The sequence below is a fragment of the Drosophila eugracilis genome, unplaced genomic scaffold (assembly GCF_018153835.1).
Source record: "Drosophila eugracilis isolate 14026-0451.02 unplaced genomic scaffold, ASM1815383v1 contig_2155, whole genome shotgun sequence".
Classification (NCBI taxonomy): domain Eukaryota; kingdom Metazoa; phylum Arthropoda; class Insecta; order Diptera; family Drosophilidae; genus Drosophila; species Drosophila eugracilis.
The window spans coordinates 262568-290307 of NW_024573039.1; the positions used below are offsets into that span (position 1 = coordinate 262568).

Consider the following 27740-nt stretch of genomic DNA (forward strand, 5'->3'; position numbering starts at 1 on the left):
ATTAAGTAACGAACTTTAAATTCTTTGGCTATCTATCAAATTTATTAATGCAATATTTGTTGTTGTTGGTATACAGGAAACTAAATATTCAGAACTTTTTAAATTAGCAGAGATGTCCTAATCTATGTACCAAAATATTAGAAGTAATCAATAGTCCCGCAAAAGTTATATTTATTTAAATAAAATAATGATAATGATAATACCTTAAACATTTATCTAAAATCTTGAGTAAAAACTATCGGATTTCGATAATTTTTAAGTTGAATTATTTGAGTTTTGGGTAAGTTTAGAACTTCAATGATGTTAGATACAAATTTGTATAGAATATTATCTAATTTAATGAAAATTAGTTGAATAAAACATCTATCTCTAGTGCAGTGAGAACTATCGATAGCTTGAGCACTTTGCGACAACGAGACAAGTGTGTACACACTGGTAAACCCGACCATTTTGACGCGATTTCGATTTCCCATAAGAAAAAAGAAAAAAACACACATTTAACTCGGGCGCTCCTGCTGCTGTGTTGTGTGCGTGTGAACGAACCAAATATATACACACATGAGCTGGAGGACAGTGAAATCGGAATTAGTGTTTATATAGCACTTTTGATGGCTGATAATGCCGCCGCCGAAAAATAGTTTGGCCATCGTTAGTATCAGTATCAGAACGGGAACGAGTACAAGTACGAGTACGATTGCCAGAAAGTATCGTCGTCCTGCTGAACCCCGCCCCCTCCGCCATCGTCGCCGCCCCCTCTGCGCCGTACGCACGCATCGATTTGGGCTAAACGTTAGATACCTCCTAACGCAGTTGTTAGGGTGGAAAGAAAGGCCAGGGAAAAAATAATACAAAATACGCAACGATACTAACTGCAATGCCGTGCGTTATTGGTTATTCGCGTGCAATCCGCTGATCCGATACGGATCCGGTCCTGCTTTTGTCCAGGTCCGCATCCCGCAATCCTCCCCCAAAAATATAGAGAAGAGAAAAAATCCAGAAATCCCGGAAAAGTGCAATACAACGAAACGAAACAAAACGAATTGTAGCGAAAAGCTGGAGAGACCAAGACCAAGTCACAAAAGTCGCAAATCGAAGTGGAAAGTGGAGTGGAGTGCTAATAATGCTATAGGCCAAAACAATAACCGATAACAGATAAATCCGAGGAGTTGAAAATGTTTATTGTATAATTTCCAATTGAGCAGGTGTGCGTGCGTGTGTGTGTGAGTAGTTTTTGTTTTTTCGCTGCTTCTTCTTGCGGTTTATTTGTCAACAAAAAGAAGAAGGAAGAACGAAGCAGTAGTGCAGTAGTAATTTGTTGTTTGCCTCGCACTGCTTACAGGAGTGACGAAGCAGTAAGCTTGAGCAACGAACCGCCCGACGGACGACCAAGTGGCCTCCACATGAAGACCATGTCGCGCTTTGGCCTGCGCCGTGGCTTCAAGTTCTCGGAGGAACAAGTCAACGGCAAGAATCCAATTGGACCGACCACACCCCCAGCTACAGCTTTAGCTGCCGCTGCCGCTACCACTGCCCCCAATCCACGCAAGAAACGGCAGACCAGGCAGGCGGAGGAAGTGGACGTAGAGCAGGAGGATTTGGAACCGCACGAGGATCAACCAGAACCGGAGGCGGATCACGAACCACTCTCGCTAATATGCAGCCTCCCATTGGAGCGACTGCCCCGCCTTGTGGAGAAGCTGCATCAGATGACGGAGGAACGGGAAAGGGAACGGGACCGAGAACGCGAAAGGGAACGAGAGCGGGACGAGGCCGCTGGGCTAGGAGGAGCAGGCCATTCAAAGGTCCTGTGTCTGTACTGTGATAGGAAGTTCGCCTCCGGCAAGCTGCAGGCAAAGCATGTGGAGAAGTTTCACACCGAGCGGCAGGAGCGACGCTGCAGCGGCCGTTCCACCAGCTCCAATTCCCATCCCGCCGGTGGCTTCCCAGGTTGCCAGTGGTGTGGGCAACAGGCCAATCGCCGACAGACCACGCCACCCCAGATTTGCCTGCCGGCCAAGCATCTGGATCAGCTATTCCAGCACCTAAGCGAGCAGCATGCGGACAAATACTTTGGCTGTCAGTCGTGTCGCCTGCGCTTCCAGGATGCGGACCATTTGTCGGGGCACCAACGACAACAGCATCCGTTGCAACATCCTGAGGATGCCCATGCCCCCAAGCCTGGTCTAATGGGTGCTGATGAGCCGGTGCTCTTTCGCCTCGGACTCACGCAGAACCGTCTGCCCAGCCATCGGAATCGCAATCAGCGCAAGGAGGAAGAACCGCCGCCCTTAGCCACGCCCAGTGGCAAGTCTCGGAGCAGCAGCCGGGCAGCAGCTCAGCGGCAACAACATCAGCAGGTGCAGCCACAGCAGGTCACACCGGCTGGAAGTCAGGCTCTGCAATCGCAGGAAGCTGTCAATCCTGATGCAGTCTTTCGACTGCCAGCAAGCATGGCTTGCGCCTCCTCCTCATCCTCCTCCGCCGTCAGCTCAGTGTTCGATGACAAGTTCTACAAGGATGTTATCTTTAATGTGCGCCACAATCTGCAGAATCATCTCGACGGTCGGCTACTCACGTCCGCGTCGTCGTCATCATCCTCATCGTCGTCCGCATCCCAGAAGCAGGAACTGATCATGCTGCACGGTCCAAGCCAGCTGGGTCCCGGTGGCGCATCATATCCCACGCTGCTAACCGCGGAGCAATTCGGCGGCACGGGGGAACTGTTGCCACTGGCCAAGTTCCGGCGGAGACCGCATACCAAGCACAGCTGGAAGTGGAAGTGGGACTACGTAAAGAAGTTTACGTTAATCAATGAGGGCGGAAGGCTAATAAAGAAGCTGAAGCAGCCAAATTACCTGGGCCTTCGCGATCTCTCCAAGCTGGACATGTGGACCCAGCTGACGATGCGCCAAAAGCACGATCTCTCACTGTCGTTAGCGGAAGAGCAGAACCATGAGCAGCGCCGCTTGTTAGAGCAGCTTAATCTCATTCTGGACCACCGTCTGTTGCCGCACATCATCTTAGAGCAAAACGAACAGGCGGTCATCAAGTGCGAAAACGAGGAGGAGGACGATGGACGGGATTTGCATCCTGGAGATGACCTACTGCCTCAGACTTTTGCCGACGAGAGTTTCCTTTCCCTGCTGCAGCTTAAACCGAAATCTGGGACCAGCGATCAGGTCCGGGAGTCGGACCAGGAGCGAGAACGGAATAGGAACCGAAGGGCCGTCGTGCTCAGCGGCGAGTGGGCACGGCCACGACTCTACCTGTGCATATGTTGTGGCGCCAAGTTCGACCAGCGGAAGTCGCTGGAGGAGCACAAGACCTTCCGCCACTCGCACATCTACGCCACGCACTACGAGGTTGTTGGACGGGAACTGCTTGCTGGAAACTTGCTCCGCCACCTCTTCATACCCAAACGGGCGCTAGGACGTTTTGCTGCCGCGAGCAACTGCATACGATGGCCTCAGATTGCGCCTGCACCAGTGCAGCAGCCCAAACAGGAGCAGGAGCGGGTGCAGCCAGAGGAGGAGACCAGGTCGTCTGCCTCTTCGCGCTCCTCGTACGAGGTGTCCACGCCCACTCCGCTTTCGGGACTAGAGCAGCAGCAACCATCGCCGGCCTCGGGATCGGGTAATGCGTCCTCTTCGTCGTCCTGCTCGCCCAGCTCATCCTCTGCCTCCACTCTAATGTCGGCCGCCCCTACTTCGATGTCCAACTCCACCTGCATCTCCTCCACTGCGACAACGACGCTGTCGTCCTCATCGTCCGCTCCTTCTAGCTGCACCAAGTGCGGTCGCAAGTGCAGCGGTCTTATGGATCTCTATCGACACATGCTGGACTGCTCTGGCGACTATGTGTGGTCCCTGGCCAAGAAGCGGAAGTATCGCTACTACTGCGGCACCAAAAAGCGACGAGCCTTCTCCAAGAAGCCGCTCAAACAACTCTCCGCCCGCAAGAAAGAAAAGTTGGAGGTGGAAGTAGAGGAGGGAATCGGAGATGGCGAAGCCGATGGAGATGGCGATGGAGAGCCCGAGGGCGATGAGAGTGGCTCCAGTTCATCCAAGTTGAAGAATTCGCCGCGCCAAAGGCCCAGCGATGGTAAGTTACCTATGAGTTACTATCAATACCAATTTCTTTATTTATTCACTTAATTTTTTCAGCCGAATCCATAAGGAAAATGCTGGAGAATCTTCCCGCCAAGCGCATCTGCAAAAAGATATTCCCCGTTGACAACAAGGCCAAGCGTAAGGCTAAGAACAAGGCCAAGGCCAAATCCATGGTCAAGTCACTGGTCAAATCGAAATCCAAACAGCAGCGCAGCAGCACCAAGAGAATCTACAATCAGCACTTGCTGCGCACCACGAGATCCCGATCGAGATCCTCTGTGGTGACGACAGGCTCGTCGGCAGCCGCTGTCGCCGCTAAGCAGCAGCGCAGTCGCCGTAAACAGAAGCAACAGCAGCAAAAGGCCAAATTGGACAAAGCCAAATCTCCGCCAGAGCCACCGGCTACAGCCGCGTCGGAGGATTTGCCAAGCAAACCTGAGGCGAAACCGCCCGCACCCACAGTCACTGCCAAGTCACGATCTCCCGCTGAGGAAAAGCCATCCCTGCGACTTGAGCTGCCCCTAACACTTTCAGAGGCAGCTGCTCCACCTGCCTCTGTGCAGGAGTCGGAGCCCGAGCCCGCATCGCCTACTCCCAGCAAGCAGCTAATGCCCACACCGCCCACAACTCCTGCACCAGCCACCAAATCCCCGCAATCTGTAGCTACAGCTCCACCATTCTCCACCAGCACTCGACTAACGACGCCAAATTCGACTGTAAAGCGTAGCAAGAGGATTAGCGACTGCATAGCCATGCTCACCGGCAAACTGGAGGAGAAGCTTAAAACGGAGCAAGTGCCTCCGCCTGTGCCATTTGAAAAGGAGAAAGAAAAATTGGAGCAGATTAGGCCGACTGAAAAGGTGGAAACGACACCGAAACTGGTGGATTCAAATGCAGTTCTTGCGTGTGATAAGGAACGAGTGCAGACAAAGACGCCCAAACGTAAAGCAGTTTCGCGGCGAATCATTAAGGTGGATGCCACACCGGAACCCGTGGTGGAGTCTTTACTGGCGCCAAAACCACCGGCGGAGCTGGCAGAAGCAGTTACGATTCCGCTAGCAGTTCTTCCCTTACCACCAGTTGGTCCTCCCACTTTGGTTGCAACGCCTGCTGCACTTCCTCCTCCTGCTGCTCTTACACATCCTGTGTTTAACAGTATACCAGTGCCTGTGCCGGTTCCTCCGCCAGTCGTGGCACCAGCTCCTCTGCCAGTCGCTGCACTTGCTCCTCTGCCAGTCAATGCACCTGCCACTCAGCCAATAACTACTTTGACACATCCGCCACCGAGGCGTACGCCCACCAAGGCGGCGGCCAAACAGATGGCTGCCCCACCACCGAAACCAGCCTCGTTGGCTGCCCTGAAGCAGTATCCTCCGTTGGAAGCGACGCTGGCAGTACCGCCTCCTATCCCTGCGCCCGTATCTGTGGCCGTTCCTCTTCCTGTGCCAGTCGCAATGACGTTGGGAATGCAGGGAATGCCAGCTCCACTGCCAGTGGGACCAGTACCCGTACCCGTGAACGTTAATATGTTGCCTAAGGTGCCATTGTATATGCCACAGCTCCAAGGCAATACAAACCCTAATCCAGCACCAACAACCATGTTCGTGATGGATCATCAACCCCTGAATCTGACCAGTCAGCGAGGAGTGCTTCAAAAGCCGTTGATTAGTGGTACAACGGGGGATCCTGGACTCGTTGGACTACCGCATCTTCGCACTGGAGGTATGCCTGCCAGAAGGCAGACAATCTGTGGATTCGAGGCAAGAAACTTGATCGGTTTGGACATTGATATGGAGCCCCTGGATCTGTCGAAGAAGTCAAGCAGAAAGCCGTCTCCTGTGCCGCCGCCAAGGATGCAACAGGAGATGACAATGCCCCTGGTCCCATTGCCCTTGGTGACGGGAGCAACTGGTCTGCCATCTCAACAGCAACCGGGTGCACCCCTTGCAACCACGACTCCAGGTGGTGCTCCAGTACCTTGTCAGCTGCCTATGACAGGGGGAGTTCCAGCCCCACTGGCATCGCAATATTACTCCAACCTGGACCTGCTCAAGATCCCACAGGTGCGTAATCCCGGCACTGGCGTGGTGGTGCCGTCCAGCGGTCCACCATCCGTTTCTGTTGCCGCATCTGTTGCTGCGCCGGTTCATCCAGTAAAGGGCTCAGGTGGGAAAAAGCGTTCTCTAGAGGGAACTGGGAATTCTAAAAAGGACAATGGTAAAGGCCAGGCCAAGGTGTTTCCACGCATGGATGAGGTGGTTAACAACCATATCGACGATGCCATTAACTCAGTTATTATGGCTGTCCAAGCGAGTTTGCCGGACTATGATGAGGAGGGAGCAGGCTAAAAGGAAAGAGAGAGGGAAGTAGAAAGAGAAAGAGAGAAGGAAAAGCTGGAGGAAACGCCGCCCAAATCAACAGCAAGCAACTGCATCTTGGCGTTACAACCCTCCGCAGGACTACCATTATTACCAGCTTTTGACAAATGTCAATCTGTGAATGCTATTCCTGCGGCTGTTATTCCTTCTGCTGCTCTAGTTCCCGTGACTCCAGTGCCGCAGCCTGCGCCTGTCAAGAACTTAGCGCCTAAGAAGCGTTCCATGCGGTCGCGAACCATCGATTGTCGCTCAGCCCTGCTAGCCTTGGAAGAGACGTTACCGGTGGCACCTTTGCAGCAATGCATCCCGCTGCCGGTGAATGGCAATGCGATAGGTGAAATTCATCCGTTGCCAGATACAATCCCGGCTCCAGCTACAGTCCTGCCCCAAACGCCCGTCCTAGTTCAAGGTCCGGTATTGAGTCTGAGAGAAAAGAAGCCTGATATTATACTGTCGGCTACTGATTCGACGACCGTTCCTGTCACCACGTCTGCAGCCACTCCCCCGCCTATTTTTAGCCAATCTCCGGAATCTCCTGATCCTGTTCCAGCGATCGTTACACAGCCGGAAACGTCTGTGCCTACTCCTGTGCCCGTCTCCGTAATTTCCGTGGCACCCGCCTTGCCTCTGCCACCGCGCACTGCCACGCCCCCGCCAACCACGATGGCAGAGACCAACTGCAGTTCCCTGATGGAGGAACACAGCAGCAACCTGAACAACAACACCTCCTCGGGCTTCCACAGTCTAGCGCAGTCGGAGCAGCCAATACCAACGACAGCCACCACACTAGCTGAGGAACCAGCTCCGGCTAAGGAGGAGGAGGAATTGCCCACCAAAAAGAAGCAGCGTCGGCGACGGAAGAACGAACTGGCGGCTATTGTGGCCGATCAACTGTTAGAAAGCTTTAAGATCGACAATGCCCGGAGGGATAATCTTAAGAAGCTGGAGAATCTGGCGTACGAGAAAAGTGAGGACTTGCTACTCACCGGGATGTTGCTCATGTCTAGCACCAAGCGTAATGCTGCACTCGGGCCTTCCTCCGCTGCTGCCGCCAAATTAGCGAAGAAGGAGGTTGAGACGGTAACAGAGTCGCCGCCAAATCCTCCAGTGCGTGGCAGGCCGAAACGTCGTCAGAGTTGCTACTACCGCCGGGGCAAAGCCGGTGGAGTTGGTGGCGGCGGTGGCAAGGCTACCAATGAAAACATTAGTCTGCTCAAGTCTTCGCTAGAGTCCTTCTCTATTGGCATCGAGAAGCAACTGCTCGCGAAGGAAGCTAGGGAGGCCAAAGACTCACAGCCGACGGCAGGAGCCAACAGCCAGACTCAGCCGCCAGTGAGTTCCATACTGCGGCCAAGCATCCTGAGCAGCGCCGTAGTTAGGGATCAACAACAGCAGTCTAAGCAGCAGCAGGGCAGCAAGCAGGAGAAACAGGAGCCGATACCGCCGGCACCAACTTTTAGTCGTGATCCACGACTTAACAAAAACATACACAAGGAGCAGGTGGAGCACAAGGAGCCGGCTAGAGAGCAGTCAGCTCCCACGACGAACGACAATCCTGAAGAGGAGGACAACTATCTCACGGAGATTGCCAAGAACGTAAACGAGAAGATCATGTCGGCCACTACCAACGAGGACTTTGAGTTTGCCCACGACGAGTTCGACGGGGAGGGAGATCCCGACCAGGATCAGGACCAGGACAAATACTATCGTCCACCCACTTCGATGAGCGTGCGTAGTGCACCGAATCTGAATGATGAGCACTCGAACTTCGGTTCCATGTGTGACGATAACACGAACACCGAGGTGATGGACATGGATCTGGATGATGAGATGAGTGTGTACACTAGTTACTCCCAAGATCTGGGACGCGGTGGACGCGGGCGCCGAAGAAGAAGACGAAGGAGTGTGTTGCTCACGCGACGTCCAAAAAAGCGGACGCAGCGTAGCGAACTGGATGCTGAGAAGTATGGCTGCAAGTTGTGCGGTAAAAGCTTCTTCACGGCCACCTCGCTATCCAAGCACAACATGACCCTAGCCCATGTGTCTAAGCTGTCTGCCCAGGAGTACTTGCAGTCACAGACAGCTCCTTCCAGTCCCCAGCATGCGCACGAATTGGATAACAATAGGGATGACGGACAAGCTGAGATGACAGTGCAACATCAGGAGGAGCAGCCGGCAGCAGCTCCACAGCAGATGAGAGCCTCCGTGCTGATGGTTCCCTCCCAGGTGGCTCACCAGGAAAGGGAACGAGAGATGCATAGGATTCAGGAGCAGAAGAGGGCCCAGCTACAGAGGGAGCATGTCCATCATCATCAACAGCAGCAGCAGCAACAGGAGCAAGTGCATCATGTGATTACAGAGGCAAGTCTGCGGCTGCACGACAATCAGCACAGTCCGACAGCTCAAACTGGGTCTCGTCTTAATCTTAATCCCGACGAGCGTCTATTCTACGAGTGCTGTAATATTCTGAAGAGCGCCGAAACGCCACGTCCCCTTCCCGGCGGAGGTGCTGGTCCCGCCACCACATCAGTGATAGTGACGGCGGGCAGAAAGCAACCGCCACCGCCTCCAGCTTCACCGTCGCCATCTCGGTCGTCTTCATTGCCGCCACCAGCATCGCCATCGCCGTCGCTTCCACCGCCTGCGTCTCCTTCGCTTTCTCTACCACCGCCGGCCTCACCGTCTCCGTCTCCCTCGCCGCCGCCACCCGCAGAGGTACCTGCTCCTGTTCCTGCTTCTGCGCCAGTTCCTGCTCCTCATCCAGCTCCTGCTGTCTGCCATCAGCCGGTCATCCAACAGCTGTTCCGCAACCCGCCCGCAGTTACGCCCACCACCACTCCCACGTAAGTTTAAATTTGTTGACCAATTTTACCCTTTTATTACGGTCTCCATACTAATACATACGTAGAAGAATGGGGTTTTCTATTATTTTCAGTTTTTAACCAAGAAAGAACGCTTTAGTGTAGTGCCGCGAGTATCAGTTATCTTTTTACCAAACGGATAAACGGACAAACGGACAAACGGACAAACGGACATATGAAGATACGGAAAAGTCCTCTTTTTTAGTGACAATTTTTAGGGAAACATTAAAAATTAAAAACATTAAACTGAACTTTCGCACTCGCCTCTTTTTTTCCATTAATATGGATTGATCCTTCAAAAAGAACACTGTACGGCTGATCACTGATCCATTAATGCAATTTCCGTAAAGCTGAAAACTTCAAAACTTGAATGACGAAGATCAAGAAAAGATACCATACAATGTCTGGAAAAATGTAACTAAGAAAGGTTCTTCAATTACCGACTTTTCTCATGTAAACCTCAAAAGAGTATCCCCTGAGTTTTATTTAATGTTTAAACATTAGCAAAGCTCAACGCACAGGTCAGTAGTAAACATTCCATCAAAGCATCCACATCCCACTCTTCCTAACAACAACTGAAATTCAATAGCTGCTAACAAATGAGTTGCGATGAGGAACGGATGTCGGTGGACGAGATAGTGGAGGCTATAAGCAGTGAGGATGATCACCTCCAGCTCCTGGGCACAGAATCTGCCCGCAAGATGGTCATTGGAGAAAGCACTGCATCCATAGACCTATTGATCGGGCATGACATGGTGCCCACTTTCGTAGGCTTCCTTCAGAAAAACGAACATCCAATGCTGCAGTTTGAGGCCGCATGGGTCCTGGTTAACATCGCATCCGGGACATCCGATCAGACGCGCTGCGTGATTGAGAACAATGCGGTACCGCATTTAGCGAAACTTCTACAGTCCGGCTTCATTGATCTGGCTGACCAGGCGGTCTGTGCGCTCGCCAACATAGCTAGTGATGGAGCTGCTTCTCGCGACATTATCATTCAACACAACGTGATCGAAAATATTATGCCATTGACCAACAGGAGGTCTCCGATCACCATCCTACGAAGCATAGCATGGCTGATGAGTAATCTGTGCAGTCACCAGAATCCGCCGCCACCTTTGGATGAAGTGAAGACTTTTGTGCCGGTCCTTTCGAAGCTTATGTTAAGCCATGACGCCCAGGTGCTTACCGAAGCGTGCTGTACATTATATTGCATTTTGGAGCGGGACCACAGCATGATCCAGGTGCTGATCGACTTGGGATCAGTGCCGCACCTAGCTCAGCTGATTCAAAAGTTTGAGCCGAGCATAGTTACGCCTGCCCTACGAATTGTCGGTATCATCGTGGCTGCCTCGGATGAACAGACAGAGGTCGTAATCGCCTCCGGAGCACTTCCGTGGATACGAATTCTGTTATACCACTACAAAGCTGAGATTGTTGAGGATGCTGCCGCAGTAATCAACACCATCACGGCTAGATCCCAACAGCGGATTCAAGCGGCCATCCAGGCCGAAGTATTTGATGGAGTTCGCGAAGTGCTAAAGAAAGGAAACTTAAGAGCCAAGGAGCAGGCTGCTTGGGCGGTGACCAACGCCATGAGTTTCGGCACTCCGGAACAGATTATTGAACAACTGATTGATAGGTTTATGATTTTAAAGCCCTATTTAAATCTGTTAAGTGCAGACGACACTGGTATCCTTAAGGCAGTCCTCACCGGGTTGTGCAATCTGTTTGTCTTGATCGAAAAGCTTGGCTTGACAGAAAGCTTCTCTGAGGTGGTCATTGAGATGGGCGGGCTAGACAAGCTGGAAAGTCTACTGATGCACGACAGCATGGTGGTCTACAAGAAGGCTAAGACCATAATATATGATTACATTATCATTCCGACGGCGACATTCTAGTTCGGTTTAAAAAGTTTCACAGTTATCACACTCCCTAACCTGTACTTGTATGTACTTGCATCGGAATTATATATATTTTTACATAAACACCTCGTTTTACTTATATGATTTTCTACCATAACGTGACCACCATATCTTCGCGTTGGACTCGCTACCTAGCTCGGATCTTTAGGGTACTTTTTCGTTTCGTATCGCAGGCTTTTCTTGAAGCTTCTTCGAAAACGGCCAACAAAATGCGCAGGCCTACAAATTCAAGACCATCAACGTGCAGGAATAACCCATGCGCCACCTTAAGGGTACCATCTAGTTGGGCAGATTCATCTAGATTCATCATGCTTAATCTCAATATTCTAGCTTTTATAGTTTTCAAGACAGCGTACAGCGTTCATACAACAAGCGGGCATGGCTAGGTTATTGATCCTGATCAAACTAATAAGTAAACTTCCTACGAATTCAATATACCCCTTTGACTCTACAAGTAGTGGGTTTAATGTAAAACCTTTTATATTAACCACTCACTCATCTCTTTTATATCTTTTACAGCAATCACAACCGGCTCTCGCCCAGTTACTCGGCTGTGTCTCAGTTTTCCGCCACCACAACTTCTCGCTTTAAGACGAAGGCTGCTATGAAGGGCTATGAGAACGTGAACCTGCAGATGGACTTACTGGAGCTGGCCAAGACGGGCAGAGGAGTCTGCAAGCTGACTGAATTGGCGGACATTGCACTGGGCAGTGAGAAGCCCGGCGGCGACTTCCTGCCCCATCTGCCGCCTGCACCCGCGACTCCTGCCGTACCAGCTTTACCATCTGCGATGCAACAGACTCCCACGCCAACGCCCACGCCCACTGGCACGCCCACAGTGACACCCACCGGACCAATGGAGCAGCAACAGAGTTCCACGTCCTCGAAAACGATAATGCACGCCTCCATCATCAAGGCGGCAGCGGGTGTAGCCAGCTCGGCGACACTGCCTCCAGCGTCCGGACGGATAATCATTCCCGACCGGCCTTTCAAGAACATTGGACTGGAGGAAAAGGCCCCCATAACGTTTCAGAAGCCCAAGACATGTGTTAACTTGCTGCAGGAGCAGGATAACAACAGCGTCTCGACCGTTAGTTACTCCGACCGAGATGATTACGATTTTGGGACACTGAGTTGTGACGGCGATGTGGACCCGGAGCCAGAACCTGAGGTTAGAGTTGGAGTGCCCGCAAGTCGTGTAGTTCCGCCGCCAGCAGGAGGGCGAACCATGTCGACCTCCAGCTCGTCATCCTCATCTTCCTCGTCAGCGAAAAATAGCAGAAGTGGCAGCCGGAGTAGCAGCAGCAGTTCTAGTCGGGCCACGGCCAAAACATTTGAGAATAAGTCGCTGATCATGGGCCGGATTTTCAAGCACGCCAGTAGCGCCAAGGCACCGGTGGTGGCTACATCAGCGGCAGTTCTGCCTGGTCCCAGTGTGGTGCCTGGAATGGCCAAGATTAAGGCGCTGCCGAAAAACCAAGCGAATCTCGACCAAATCTTTGATGAGCTGCGTGGTGGCGGAGCGGCTAAAGCATCCGATATGGAAGCTTCCCCAGCCATGATGCAGGAGAACTGGGAACGGCATCATCAAGCGCTACAGCAGCCACACCATCATCAGCAGCATCACCACCATCACCATCACCACCACCATCATCAGGTGGAACCCATGGCTGCGCCAGCAGCTCCGGCAGCGCCGGCGGCAATGCCCGCACCCAGTGCATTACCACCGGGCAGAAAGCCGAAGAACTCAGTAGCAAATACTACCAAAAAGGCCACCAAATCCACCCCGGCTAAGGCAAAAGCCAAATCAAAGGTAGCCGCCGCAGCCTCTGGATCCTCCTCATCCAATCGTAAGCCGCGCAAGGATCTAACCAAGCTGCAGTCCGAACTAGGTATGAGTCACGAAGAGATAGAACAGCTGATCGATGAGGGGCAACGCAAGTCCAAGCGACGCTGCGCCACCAATCGGCCCAAGAAACTGGTGGAGACTTGGAGCTCTGACGAGTATGAGGAGTTCTTGTCCACCAAGGACATTATTGCATTGATCGAGCAAAAGGAGCAGCAGGAACAGCGACGCAAGCGTAAGACCAGTGAGGCAAACACCCAGCCGGAGCCCGTGGTTCCACCGGTGGCTAGCAAGAAAGCTCAAATGCCTCAGGCAGCTCCAGCGAAGCGGAAAAACCGCGCTGGCGATAAGAAGCAAATACCAGCTGAAGTGGAGCAACCGAAACCGCGGGCAAGGCAACGAAACCAACAACCGCCCCATACACCTCCTGCTCTTCCAACTGTGGTGAACGCTCCTCAACCAGATGTTGTGATGCCTCCTGCTAAGGGAAAATCCAAAACAACTGCCAAGAGTAAAACTCCAGTGGACAAGGCAAACAACAATCGTAAAAAGCGCGGCAATGAAAAGCAAAAGATGCAGCTGAATAAGGAGGATGAGGAAGAGGAGCAGGCAGAGGCGGATGTGGAACCAACAACCAGGACACGCAGGTCAAGGCAACAGCCCAAGGCAAAGGCTGACCAGGAAAAGGAACCGACACCACCACCACCCCTGCCCGTAGCTTCTCAGCAAGAACCTCAAAGGGAAAGGATAAAGGCGCGTTACAATAATCCCCAACAGTTGCCGCCGCCTCCGCATCCCAGGAGTAGCTCAGTTGCCACCACCAGCAGCACCACCAATAATAACAACAATAGCAGCAGCAGCAACAAGAATCTTAAGACCAAACGAAGATCCCAGACCAATCGCCAATCTCCAGCGAGAAGAAAGCGGCCGGCAAGCGAGAAGCAACTGTACTACTGGAGCAGCTCCAGCGATGATGAATTCGGGCGCTTAGACGACGAGGGTGAAGCGGCCGATGCAGGTTCTCGAACAGGAGCTGGAAGCGAACAGAGAGACGGGGATAGGATGGAGCTGGAGACGGAGGAGGCGTCACCGTCACCCGGCAAGCACTTTGAAGAGAACGAGCCGTACCAGAAGCACGGCTGGATCGTGGGTGACTCGCACAAGAAGCTAGTAAAGCTACTGGCCATTGCCAAGGGCAGCAAGAAGGGAGACAACTGCGGTGTCAAGCGGCGCACGCCCAAGCGCAAGTGCTAGGAGTGGGAAAAAGGCGTAGAGCTACATCTGGATAAGCACACGCTGGATGAGTATATTCTCCTGCCAGAAAAGTCATAGCCATAGGCCTCGAGGGCGGAGTCGGTGCGGGCAGCCGACCACCCATCGCCGCCATCGATCACATACGTACTGCCATTGTGTCATCGTTAATCGTTAGCGCCAGTGCCAGGAGGGGATCATCTGGAGATGGAGCTATAGCTGAAGCTTAAGCTAAAGATAAAGAGCCCATTCGCCACGCAGATGCCTCCCGGCCCTGGTCCCATTAACCGTATGCGGAGTATATGCAACATATTTTTCTTTCTTTTAAACATCTAAGCGTTACATTATTTAGGTTTTTTTTTATTAAATGTATTTATAATTAATAAACAAAACAAACAAAAAAGCGAAAAAGCAACAAATATAAATTTGAGCACAACAATTAAACCAGTTGCCTTCTAATTTAGCAAAATGAAAGAGTACGAAACGAAATTGCAAATTTTTCCTCAATTTAACTTCTGTTTTTTATTTTATATTTTACAACTAACGGTATCTTTACATATATAACATGTAAAAAAATAGAGTTAAGGAATAGTTAAAAAAACGGAGAACACAATGTAAGCGATGGGGTGTGGCAGAGCAAACGCAGGAGCCTCGGCGAGCTCACATCCAGCTGGGTTGTATGATAGTTGATTGATTGATGTTTCTGCTTTTGCCAAAGGATAAATGCGAAGCAAAATAAGGTTACATCAAGGATTATAATGCGTGTGTAGTCAAAAGAGGGGTAGTATGTGGATGGATTGCTGGATGCACCGATGTAAGAGATATTGGTGGGTCTCGCGTCGACTGGTGTGACTGATCATGACATGCGTTCGCTGGCCATTCTACGACATCGCTTCACATCATGACTTAAACATGTACGCTGGCTTCATCTCTCTCACTCTCACACATCAGGCGGCTTACATCATACCACCCATGCCGCCCATGCCTCCCATACCGCCCATTCCACCCATGCCGGGAATGCCAGGAGCACCCTCCTCCTTAGGGATCTCAGTGACCACAGCCTCGGCGGTAGTCAGCAGAGAAGCGACACCGGAAGCGTCCGTGATGGCAGTGCGCACCACCTTGGTGGGATCGATGATTCCCTTTTCGATCAGGTTGCCGTACTCGCCCTTCAGAGCATCGTAGCCGTAGTCACCGGACTGTGTCTCCACCTTAGCCACAACCATGGCACCATCAACGCCAGCATTCTTGGCAATCGTCAGGCAAGGCATGCGCAGGGCACGACGGACAATCTCAACGCCGAGGTTCTGTGAGGGATGGAAGTTAATTTAATATAGATTGCTAAACAGAACGAAAGCGACTGCTCTTACCTGATCCTCGTTGGTGGTCTTAACAGAGTCGAGCTTTTCAATGCAACGTAGCAGAGCGGTGCCACCTCCGGGAACGATTCCCTCTTCAACAGCAGCACGGGTGGCATTCAGAGCATCATGAACGCGATCCTTCTTCTCGTTGACCTCGACCTCGCTGGAACCTCCAACGCGCAGTAGGGCAACACCGGAGGCCAGGCGGGCCAGACGCTCCTGCAGCTTCTCCTTTTCGTACTCAGAGGTGGTCTCTTCGATCTGATCCTTGAGTTGTTCAACGCGACGCTCCACAGCATCCTTCTTGCCCTTGCCCTTCAGCAGCAGAGTGTCGTCCTTGGTAATCACAACTTCGCCCACTTGGCCCAGGTCGCTGACCTTAACATCCTCCAGCTTGACGAGATCAGCATCATCGCCGAACACAATACCGCCAGAGGCGATAGCCATATCGGTGAGGGTGCTCTTGCGGTTGTCACCGAATCCAGGAGCCTTTACAGCAGCCACCTGCAGGCCGATCTTGAGGCGGTTCACCACCAGGGTGCTTAGGGCCTCGCCATCGATATCCTCAGCAATAATGACCAGGGGCTTGCGCTGTGAGTTGGCCAGCTCCAAAGCGGGAATGATGCTCTGGACCGAGGAAATCTTCTTCTCGGACAGCAGGAGCAGAGCATCCTGGAACTCCACCTTGGCGCCCTTGGAGGAGTTGATGAAGTAGGGAGAAATGTAGCCGCGATCGAACTTCATGCCCTCAATCACCTCCAGCTCATCGTTCAGGGTCTTGCCATCCTTGACGGTGATGACGCCATCGCGTCCCACCTTCTTCATGGCCTCACTGATGAGACTGCCGATGGCCTGGTCTCCGTTGGCTGAGATGGTGGCTACCTGAGCGATCTCCTCGGGGGTCTTCACCGTGCGCGACATGGTCTTAAGGTTGTCCTTGACGGTTTCAACGGCCAGCATAACACCACGACGAATCTCAACGGGGTTGGCGCCCTTCGAAATCTTCTCGAAGCCCTCCTTGGCAATGGCGCGGGCCAGAACGGTGGCAGTGGTGGTGCCATCACCAGCCTCCTCGTTGGTGTTGTTGGCCACATCCTGAACCAGCTTGGCACCAATGTTCTGAAACTTGTCCTTCAGTTCAATGGCCTTAGCCACAGTCACACCATCCTTGGTGATCTTGGGCGAGCCCCAGGACTGCTCGATGATCACATTGCGACCCTTGGGTCCCATGGTCACCGCCACGGCATCAGCCAGCACATCGACGCCCTGGAGCATCATGGCGCGCACCTCAGGACCGAATCTCACGTCCTTAGCATAGCCGCGCATGGCCAACTGGCGGCTGATGGAGGTACGAGCAAGCGAAACTGGCAAACGGAACATCTGCGAAGGAGAGACGAAGATTGGTATTAGGTTTAACCGAGACTATCAGACGGTGGGGGAGCTACTGGCCCCAATCCGAGCACGTGCTCTGGCCAAGAGTTTACCCTCCCCAAGATGGGGTGTCTTCGCGTTGTTTACCTCGTATTCTTTTAGTTGATAAGCAAACAAATCAAGCGGGTCAAAGTACAGAAATAAATCTCGATCTTTATTTTAATGTAAAATTTTGGAAATAATGTGAACTGACGAAGTTCTACACACGAAATGAACTTTCTGATGACTTGTACTTGAAAAGTTGTCAAATCAGTTGTGACACTAAAATCGATGAAACATTTTTACTTTATGGCTTAAAAACCACTTTAAAGATACAAAAGAAAATTACATAAACATATATAAAAAGTCCAATATTTCAGATTTGTTTTATATAAAAAATGTAACAATAGAAATTTCAGAAGTTTTCTGTTATAAGCTTCAGAAACTGACGCAAGGTATTCATGTGCATCAGCAACATATGTAATCCACGTGGATAAGAAAATGTTAATGGCGAATATTTAAGAATACAGAAAAATAAGGAAGATAAGGTTTTTAAATAAAACAAGCCAAAATTAAAAGACTCTTTTGGGAGGTTACGCAAGCCATTTACAATTTTGTAGATGTATACACAGAATCATTAAAAGTGCAATAAATATAAATAGTGTTTCATTGTTGATGTAGTTACATAAATTACATGGAGAAATTAATTGATAAAAAAAAATAAAATTGAAATCCTTGAAAAACAATTTCCTATTAAAAACTTGAAAAAAAGATGTCCTTAAAACAACTTCAATAAGTACATAAAAACATGAAATGAATTGGCATGTTCTTTACTTTAGATTAAGAACCAAAAGATTAGATCACCGATGTTTCACTGTACCGGCCAGGCCCCCACCTCCCATGGAACGAACAACAAAGGCATCTCTTAGCACCGAGCATTCCAGAAGAAACGATTTATGTAACGAGTCGAGGAAGAAAAATAAGACCCCCTTAAAATTTAGAGGGCCTGTTATTTAACAAATCCAAAACATCAACGAGAGAAGGGAAATGGAAAGAGCTAGCAGCACATGCAATGCCACTGATAAATGTGAAATTGAACTTTCGGTTGCCGGCAAGCAGTGAAAAAACATGTGCGCTTTTCCCAAGTCACTTTTTAGCGTGCATTTGCGTATGTGTGAGTGAGAGAAAGTGATTAAGGAAGATTAGGATTTGACTATTTATTATTAAGAAGATAACTTCTACTTTCCACTAATTAATGGACAGAACTTTCTGGAAACACGATTTGCCGGCTATCTGCCAGATTGCTCGCTCTTATATAACCGACAATCATACAGGCACACACTCACTTAAAATGCATGTTGGAAAACGGGAATTCTACAATCGATGGTAATTGAAATGCAGACTTACTGTGAATAAAACTTGTAGTGCGAATTATTAACAAGACAGTTAAACGAATGCTTCCGAATTTATATTTGATGTGAAACAATAAGCTCACTTCACTTCAGTTTACTCGCTTCGAAATGTGCGCACAGGCGGACCGAACTTCCTAACCTTAATGTGAATTAGTATTACCGTGCGTCGACCCACGAAATATGCCATGTACTATCGATTGATAAACGATTATTATTAGAAGTTGCTATCAACTTTTTGGTGTTCTTATAAGGGGGATTCACAAATTTAATGCCGTAAATATATATCGCAATACTTTTCTTTAACATTTGTTAATATAATAGAAAGTATAGATAATCCTATAAAAATATATTTAAATAATAAATGAAATATGTCGTCACTTAATATCCTTTACCAAATACGTTTATTCATTATCATTGAAATCATTTGAAATATATGAAAATATGTTAAATCTATGTTCTAATAATCTGGGTCCTATGCTCAATTCCAGTGGTAATAGGTCCCACGGCGTTCATAAAATCTATCAAGGCATCCAAATCGAAAGGACCAATTCTGGGGAGAATCGAATTATTCATTCTTAATTAAATTTTAATTGACTTAATTTGTAATATTTACTCAGGATCCTCTGCGTTTTCGCTGATTACGCCAAAACCATTCTTTCCATTTGCAAGGTAGTCCATGACTACAACACGGTACTTCTCTTCCAGATCCAATGGCTGATACAGGGGCACATTGCATTTGGAGCAACGGACACGGACACTGGAGACGCGCTGACCAGGGCTGGCGTTCAGATTGAAGACAACTCGAAGACCGGATACCTGCAGAAACCGAGAAGATCTTGGGGATGAAGAACTGGCATTCATAGACGCAACTCCGTTCTCCAGCAGCTCGAGAATGTGCTTCCCTCGGAGAGTTAGGGAGATCAAACGATTCTGCCAAGGAACCACGGCAAACAGCTGCTTGTAGGTGATGTCTATAAAGGGAAATAAATCATAGGATCGAAGCAATACAAAAACATTTAAAGGAATCCTTAATTCTGACATTCTTTGATATCTATAAACTTTAAAAAAAATCTCTCCATCCATAAGGAGAGGAAAATGTTATTATTTCTATAAACTTGCAGATTATATCAGAATATGTATGTGACTTCTTAAAGGATTTATGGTATATGTATGTATGTCGTTAATTAATAGACTAAACTCACTGCCAGGTGAAATGGGCACTCGAAATGTTCCTGGCGATGTCAGAGCAATGGTCACGTTACTCCAACTGGTGTCAAGGGAGGTTGACGAGGCGTCTTTGACGAACTGATGAGTATCGTTGGATTAAGATATGTCTAGCACATGTACAACCAAGCCACCAAACTTACCGCGTGAAGCATAGCATCCGTGTAAAAGTTACCCAAATTACATTCTCCACGGGAGCACTCACTCTGCTGTAGATAGACCCGACTTTGACCCACGATTCGGTTGGCGATGGGTTCCATTTCAGCTTTCCAGGGCTCCATGGCCTGCAGAACGGTGTCATCTTTAAAGGAAATATATATGTACATATCTGTATTATGCAGAGTTTACCTGATTCAAGCTTATGAGTGTTATTTATTACACTCCTAAAAAAATTCCCATTTCCCTTTATTAGATATAAATCGCTTAGATATACATAAGTTTAATCCACCCAAAGGAAACAAAGTTTTGTATTTTCCCTGAAAAGTTTACTGGGACAAATTCATGAATTTGGCAGTACATTTTATTTTATAATTCATGGTTAGTTCAGCACAGTGATGCGTCCCTCAAGTCCCTGGTAGATGGGGTTGTTGTGTTCACTGTACGAGATCAGGGCGTCCAAGTCAGTGATGCCCCACCTGCAAAAAAATATAGAATAGAAATATTATTATAGAATATTAAATATTGATCTATATATAATCGTAAAACACATTTTAATTAATTGAAAACATTTAAGATTATCTATAATTTATAATAATCTACTGTTAAGTAATTTGTACTTACTGAAGGTCTGTGCCCTCGGCTAGCATGGTGTATCCATCGCCGCCAGCCTGCAGGAAGTTGGGCGAGGTGAGGCGATAAAGTTTGTCGGATACCAAGGGCTCGTACTTGGGCACCTCGCAATCCGCACAACGTATCGATGCCGAGACAACTCGTGATCCGACGGGCTTTGTGTAGTCGTATTTCACCCGAATGCCAGAGAATTGTAGATTGATGTACGATCCGGTTACACCGTTTTCAAGGTCCACCTTGCTTACGGCCCACTCCATTGCCTCTACTATTTTGCTGCCGGGCAGATTGTAGGAGACCAAGGTGTTCTCAAAGGGCGACATACTGACTATATGGGCGTACGTTAGATCTGTGATTGGTAGAACATTATGACGTATTATTAAAACTATTTATTTACTAATTTCAGGTTGGTTTGACACGACCCAAGGCTTCTATTAAGCCATATATAATCCATCTAATCATACTCACTGCCCCTGGTGAGCGGCACACGAAGTCCTCCGATGTTCATCAGTCCGGCGGACACATTAGTCCAGGCCTTCTGCTCATAAGAAGTCATTCCCACGAACTAAAAACAGGGAGGAAATGCAATGTTATCAATGGATTAAGATCGTATGCAGAGTTTTCCACTACTCACGGAATGCACCATGGCGTCGCAGAAGAAGTTGCCCAGATTGCATTCTCCGGCGGCGCAATCGTCTTTTGTAAGGTCCACCTTGGTTGTGCCAACAACCACCTTTCCTACTTCGTCTATCTGCGTCTTCCACGGCTGCATGGCCAGAAGCACCTCCTCATCTACGGTGAACACAAGGCACAAATACACATAATATAAACACCAAAAACAGAACTATATTCTAGGACTTTACACTAGTTAATAAACACAAATCACAACTTCACAACACAAAAAACAATTTTCGCACAGAAAAAAATAAGCACAGAAGAAAACAAGAAGGAAAATGCATTATAATTACAAAAATAATAACCACTTGAGAACTACAATGCTGTTTAAGTTGGTAAAATGCATATTGTTTCCAATTTCACGGGTTTATAAGATTGTATCAGCAAATGTGACGTTTAATTAGTGACTAATCACGCCATAATATAAAATACTAATATTTAACAACAAAAGAAAACCTTTATCAATGGGAATGGCTATCATCGAAAAACCCCAGCTAAAGTGTTTTCAACTAAAGTTTCATTTTGGGAACATACACAGGAAGAAAAGTGTACATAGGAAATAACACATATAATAATAATATATTATATTTTATGATTTTTCATATCAATTTTGAAATAACTCAAAACTAAAGTTTTCGAGGGCAAAAAGTTATACCAAATTTATATGGTAAAGAAACGGCTTGAACTCGGTTTCCGTTATCACAAAAATACAAAACATATATCTAAACCTATGTGTACTTACCCTCGGGCACCGACTGGTCCATGTAGAGCGGATTACCCTCGAAGTCTATAACATCACCGTTGTCATCGAAGTAGACCACCAGGTTGCCCACATAGCGGGCGTAGGCCGAGGCCTGGACGATAAGGACACGATGGCCAGAACTGTGGACCACCTCGGTGGGGTAATCTCCGGCTGCGCTGTGCGGACCAGGCGGATCACCAGTGTAAAGGAAGGTGTGCGAATGGGAGCCGACAATGACGTCGATCCAGTCGCCGGCATTGGCTGCGATCTCCTGGTCGACATCGTAGCCGCAGTGCGAGACCACGATGATGATGTTGGCACCTTGGGCCTTCAGCAGCTGGGCCTCTTCGCGGATAGTGTCGCTCTCGTTACGAAAGATCACCTTGCCTGTATTGGCCAGATCCTGCAGGAGATCAAGACATTGTCTAAGGAGTCAACAAGAATGACCCTCCCAATTCCACTCACGTAGGTCGTCTCCAGGATAACGCCAATCAATCCAATCTTGCGACCCGATCGCTCAATGATCATTGACTTGTTGTACTTGCCCTCCATTGTCGGTTCGTGAGCGCAATCCATGTTAGCCACCAGCATATTGGTGTTCACCGTCTCCAGGAAGGGCACAACACCCTCTACTCCATGATCGAACTCGTGATTGCCCAGGGTCTAGAAATAGTTAGTATCTGACTTGGTAGCTATGACTTAAAATACATTTTAAGGGTTTATCTAACAGAGTCATTTCTACTTGGAACCAATCACGTGTCTCTTGATATTATGGGAACTAAGATTAAGATAACCACTTACCATGGCATCGGCGGGCAAAAGGTTCAAAAGCTCTTGGGTGACGTTCCAGCGGCCGATGTTGTACCACAGTGTTCCCTGAAAGCTGTCGCCGGCATTGATGTAGATGGGATTGAGCTCGGCGTGCTCTTGGAGGAGTCGCTTTACTGTGTAGACAGTGCGAGGATAACCGCCAATACAGTATTCGCCATCGTCGCAGGTACCACCGGAGGTGTCCGTAGGATCGAACCTGTTGAAGATCACAATCGAAGCGGGGATTAGCAGTTGGAGTGTGGGCTCGTGTTGGAGTTCCCAATGCCGTGTATATATATCGTTATCGGGATCGTGATCGGAATCAGTACGTGGGCCTGATATGCCATGGTTTACGGCCATGTGTTGGCCATAAACCGATTCAATCTGATTAGTCCAAAGACTCTGGATTGCTGGTTTTCGGCCTTACCTGGCGTGCAGGTCGTTAATGTGTATGATGGACACGGGAAAGCCTTCCTTGTCGGCTGCCTCCGAAGCTGTCCACATGGCCAACATCACGGCCAGGGACAATAAAATTCGGTTGTAAGTGGTTGCCATTTCTCCAGCTGCACTTGGAATTTGGTAATCACCGAAAATAAAACAAAACAAAATTTATTCAAGTGTAAGCACACCCAGCCCGATGGCCGTCGATAAGGCAACTGAATGGCCAAAATCGCCACCAATCCAATGCCTGCGAATTCTGAATGGGTTTCGGGCCCTGAGACACTCGCACCGATCAGATCTGGACGATGGAGCCCCTCTCTCTTTCTCTCACTGATAATAGTATTGTTATAATAGGCACTTCATTCTCGGACTGCACTGAGGGAAATACTTACCAACATTGCTAAAAAAGATTGTCACAAACGTTTATATGATTTTCAAAAAAGAAAACTATTCCTTGATATTCTATTCTATTATTTTTGGCTTATAAAGGCTTACATTTTAGATTACAAAATCTTAAGACTTTGATATAGCTTATTATGGCAAATCAGATTAAATTGTAAGCTTAAATAATATCATAAAAAAATATATTTTTTTCTGTGTATCTCGTCGATTGCACATCATAGCATTTTTCCATTTTTGATTTTCCCACCAATTCCTATCAGATAAAAGACTGAATTAGTATGCAACGAAGAGATCAACTTTTGGATGAACTCCAGTTGGACTTTGTTTAGGAAGTTCTTAATAAGAACTAGTATGTAATGTGTAATATAAATGCTTACTTAAAGTATAACTAAGCTATAAAGTAAGAAGGTTTATGACTGTTTGTTTACTTTGTCTTAACACTTAGTTAAAATATTAAAGCTACTTTGTCATTTTAACACGAAATAGGAAATAAAAACTGAAGTCATAAATCTTGTTAAACAATTTTGCAATTATCTGTAAATAACAAGTTTGTTTTTTCGAAATATTTTGGTAACGCATATCCCTAACCTCATGAATATCCACTTGAGGGCTTTTTTCATAGGGTATCAAGCACTTAATGATATGCAATCATGATACCCGATAAGCCATTTGGTAAAGATACGGAAGAAACGGATACGGAGGGCGCTACTCTGGTAATATTCAGTTAGTGACACATGTTACACATGCTCTGCACTTGATGTATGAAGTGGCCTAAAGCCTTCTCTCAGCCGTGTGTTTATTACGTCCTGGCCAAAATAAAAACAATATATATGAGCGTGGGACCAGAACAGGCCGTAATATAACCGGCAACCGATTTGGTTTATTGCACCTTTGGCCAACACAAAAACAAATTGGCTTTATTACAGATTACAGTTAGACGAAAACCCGATCTGTGGCGCATTATCCGCACTATCTGCTCATATGTGAATAGACAGTATGACGATAATGCCCACTATCGCACTTATGATACTTGAATCTACCATCAAGTTCTGAAGCACTTCATGTTCTAGGTTATATATAAATAGATTATACAAATTACAATATCTATAACATTGGAAATTGTATTCATTTGACTTAACTTTGAGTTTATCTTCTTAACCCTCGAATAATCATCACCAAAAGTCGCTAATCAAAAATTATCTTACTGCTTGAAAGCTTTGGATCCAAAACAAGTATATTATCCGCTGATAAACCAGATTTTAATCAATTCTTGCCCAATAACGACTTTATATAAACCAAAGTACTTTAGATAATGCAGATAATAAACGGTTGAGAAAAACACGAAGGAACTTAAGAGATCTCAATAAAGTTACACATATCCAATATTTGTTCTGTGCCAAGGTAATATCAATTTTCTCCTTAATATCTACGTAAATATTGCATGTTTACCTATTTTTCTTATCTTGCACTTTCCGATCAATGCAATCAGTATGATGTACGAATGTAAAATGAAAAAATAGTAGCCAAGATTCAAAATCAGAGTCGTAATAGTATAATATTTTTAACTTGACTTTTTACAAATGTCAAAGCTTTGGATAGCTTCCCAATGAAAAGCCCACAGGGAAAGGGTTAAAATAAAAATCGTACGTCTGCGGTATTCACCCGTATAGCCATCAATCCCCGCAGGGGTAGATCGAGTATGGCCACAGGATTGTACATATCTGTATAAAATAGTACAATGATTTATTTGATTCTCATTGACAATAGATTTAGAGCTCTTCGTGTATTACTCGTAGGTATAAAGCACACTATGCATTTAAGTATTATGTTTGTCTGTATATAGATGTCAGCGCAAGTATGTATATATATAATGTATGTATATATATATATAATATATATATATATATAATATAAAGTGTATATAAATATAATGTATATGTAATATGTCTGTGTATAAGTATCAATGTTTTAAGTTAATTGCTTAGCGTAAAGCACAGAGAATTTTGATATGAGAATGACTGAGAACATTCCTGCATGCGGTGCGCATAGAGATCGGATACGGGCTCCACTTTGTCCTAGTATGTAGCATCTACTAATCACCATCTCCATCTCCAACATCCACTCCAACGTCCCAGTCCGCTGGTTTAACGCAAAGGCAACAATGAGAAAACTACAACGGAAAAATCGACAAACAAGTGACTAGAAATTATGATAACTCTCCCTGATTTGAAAGTCGTGTGTTGAGCATTTTTGGGGCTGATTCCACAGACCCCTTCCATCTAGTGAAAAACATCCATGAACGGAAAGTAGGCCTGCTCCGGTTCGAGTAGATCGACCAGGAAGCATACGGTGCCGGCCACGCCTTCGTACAGACTATGCGGACGATCTGGTGTCCTGGCGCGCAGCTTAAACTCCGAATTGGTCAGCAGCTCCATGAACTTATGCGCTCTGTACAGGTACTTCATTTCGTTGGTCAATCTGAACAGCAGCAAGAACACATAGCCATTGCCAGCCACACCATGGCAGATTCCTGGTCCCTTGCGCAGGAATCCTTTTTTCCAAACCATATCTGCACAGCGACGTAGCGAGGCTAAGTACTTCTCCTCCTTGAAGATCAGATAAGCCTTGGCTAGCACATATACGGCACCGGGGGCCCCGTGGCACCAATGTACCAGACGCTTATCCCGGCCGGAACGCAGATCCTCCAGGGCCACTGGAAAGTTGCCATCGCTGTCCTGTAGCTCCAGAAAGAAGTCAATAGAGCGCTTAATGTCACGCAATTCAGCGGCCGGCGCTGAAATCGGAACAGTGCGGAACCACGGGCTGTCCAGCAGCATGTGCAGAATGGCACATAGGCCGTGGGCTGCTCCTAGGTACTCCGTACCATGGTACTGGTACATTAGCGGACATGGCGAATTGTTTAACTTGCTGTACTCACGGCCACTGGTCACGATCAGTTGACAAATGGAAACCAGGTCGTCGTCGGTAATCTTCTTTTCTGGCAGAACATCATTCAACCAATAGCAGCCAGATAGATAGCCGGCACGGCCCACCAGAACTTCGTCACAGCCATATTTGGTATGCATAAACTCCTTGCTGGACGGGATGCCCGACTTGAAGTTGGCAAGGTCATTGGACAGCTCCTCGGTGTCTTTGACCGCTTGCGAAATGGCTGCCGAAACGGCGTAGATGCCGGCATTACCGCAAAGGAAGGAGAACCGCTCAGCGGAGCGTTTCTTGTACCGCTTCGCATTCGCCTTGGCGTTCCGAATGAAGGAAGCTGCGTGATCCAGGGCTGGATATAAATCGCGTGTCTGGTCGCAGCTGTTCAACTTCCAGAACATGAAGGCTATGCCTGCATTGCCCACATATAGATCGCCACGACTGTCCTCCTCATCATTGTTCGGATGACAGTGCTCCAGAATAGCATCCACGTAGGTGCAGATCAGGTTCTTAATGTGCTCTTCATCGCTGGCGAACGGTGTGTTCTCGCCTCCAGCAAAATCGGCGAAGGGATTCTTCAAGAAGCGACGCTCCATGGCAAATTCTAGGCCAGAATCGGCCTGCTCGTCCGTTTGGTTGGTGGTCACCTGACCTGTATGCTTGGCGTCCTGTTCGATTGCACTTGCAATGGCACCTGGTGTAATCAGGAATGCGATTTATCAGTGCAAGTCAAGAAATCGATTTGCCGGCTTTAAGGGCGCGGCCGGGCGTCTGGCCACCACATCTCCTCCTCCTTCATTACCACTTCAGCTAAACTTACCTGTCTCTGGTGGAAATGGCAGTCGGGACTTGGTTAAGTACCTTCTGGCGATGGGATAAATCTGTAAAATAGAAAAGTTATGTTATTGAGTATGATGTGACATTGTATGACAATTTCGTTATTACCGAAATACGAGATGTGTTGCGAGTGACGAGAGTGCTTGTGAAGTGTGCTCGATTTGGGAAACCCGTGTGATAATTTCACAGCCAACTGAATTTTGAAAAGTTGGCACTTCTATGGAATAACTAGTTTTTTGCTGCCGAACTGACCGACACGAAATATTTAAACAATTCCTGGCAGGAATACTCAGGTCCTGTCAGAAAAGCTAAAAGAAATATCGATGT

At 47.9% G+C, this 27740-nt stretch overlaps 5 protein-coding genes across 6 annotated transcripts; 2 read left to right on the forward strand and 3 right to left on the reverse strand.

Annotated features, from left to right (window-relative positions):
• Positions 1 to 417: 417 nt before the first annotated feature.
• On the forward strand, positions 418 to 14766 carry LOC108111852. The gene is given in 4 exon segments (XM_017221461.2): positions 418 to 1220; positions 1340 to 4101; positions 4164 to 9330; positions 11793 to 14766. Coding segments are annotated over 3 exon segments (10449 nt in total). The 5' UTR covers positions 418 to 1220; positions 1340 to 1400; the 3' UTR covers positions 14374 to 14766.
• Positions 9337 to 11479, forward strand: LOC108111855 (importin subunit alpha-like). The gene is made up of 2 exons (XM_017221465.1): positions 9337 to 9869; positions 9938 to 11479. The coding sequence occupies exon 2, from the start codon at positions 9948 to 9950 to the stop codon at positions 11247 to 11249; it is 1302 nt and encodes a 433-aa protein (XP_017076954.1). The 5' UTR covers positions 9337 to 9869; positions 9938 to 9947; the 3' UTR covers positions 11250 to 11479.
• A 100-nt stretch (positions 14767 to 14866) lies between the features above and the next one.
• LOC108111853 (heat shock protein 60A) lies at positions 14867 to 18719 on the reverse strand. Its single transcript, XM_017221462.2, has 3 exons — positions 18549 to 18719; positions 15741 to 17111; positions 14867 to 15677 (listed from the first exon to the last, which is right to left on the reverse strand). The coding sequence occupies exons 2-3, from the start codon at positions 17109 to 17111 to the stop codon at positions 15327 to 15329; spliced, it is 1722 nt and encodes a 573-aa protein (XP_017076951.1). The 5' UTR covers positions 18549 to 18719; the 3' UTR covers positions 14867 to 15326.
• A 212-nt stretch (positions 18720 to 18931) lies between these two features.
• Positions 18932 to 23430, reverse strand: LOC108111854 (apyrase). 2 transcript variants are annotated; one of them, XM_017221463.2, is made up of 8 exons: positions 23218 to 23430; positions 22782 to 23007; positions 22446 to 22643; positions 21981 to 22383; positions 19921 to 20078; positions 19756 to 19858; positions 19167 to 19524; positions 18932 to 19103 (listed from the first exon to the last, which is right to left on the reverse strand). In XM_017221463.2, exons 1-8 carry the CDS (start codon positions 23343 to 23345, stop codon positions 19004 to 19006), a joined length of 1674 nt encoding a protein of 557 aa, XP_017076952.1. In that variant the 5' UTR covers positions 23346 to 23430; the 3' UTR covers positions 18932 to 19003. The 2 variants fall into 2 exon arrangements, with proteins under 2 accessions (XP_017076952.1, XP_017076953.1); XM_017221464.1 differs by lacking the exons at positions 18932 to 19103; positions 19167 to 19524; positions 19756 to 19858; positions 19921 to 20078 and adding exons at positions 20241 to 20412; positions 20558 to 20912; positions 21032 to 21128; positions 21198 to 21355.
• A 1853-nt stretch (positions 23431 to 25283) lies between these two features.
• LOC108111885 (lanC-like protein 3 homolog) lies at positions 25284 to 27716 on the reverse strand. The gene is made up of 3 exons (XM_017221520.1): positions 27522 to 27716; positions 27397 to 27457; positions 25284 to 27270 (listed from the first exon to the last, which is right to left on the reverse strand). Exon 3 carries the CDS (start codon positions 27170 to 27172, stop codon positions 25913 to 25915), a length of 1260 nt encoding a protein of 419 aa, XP_017077009.1. The 5' UTR covers positions 27173 to 27270; positions 27397 to 27457; positions 27522 to 27716; the 3' UTR covers positions 25284 to 25912.
• Between the last annotated feature and the right edge of the window lie 24 nt (positions 27717 to 27740).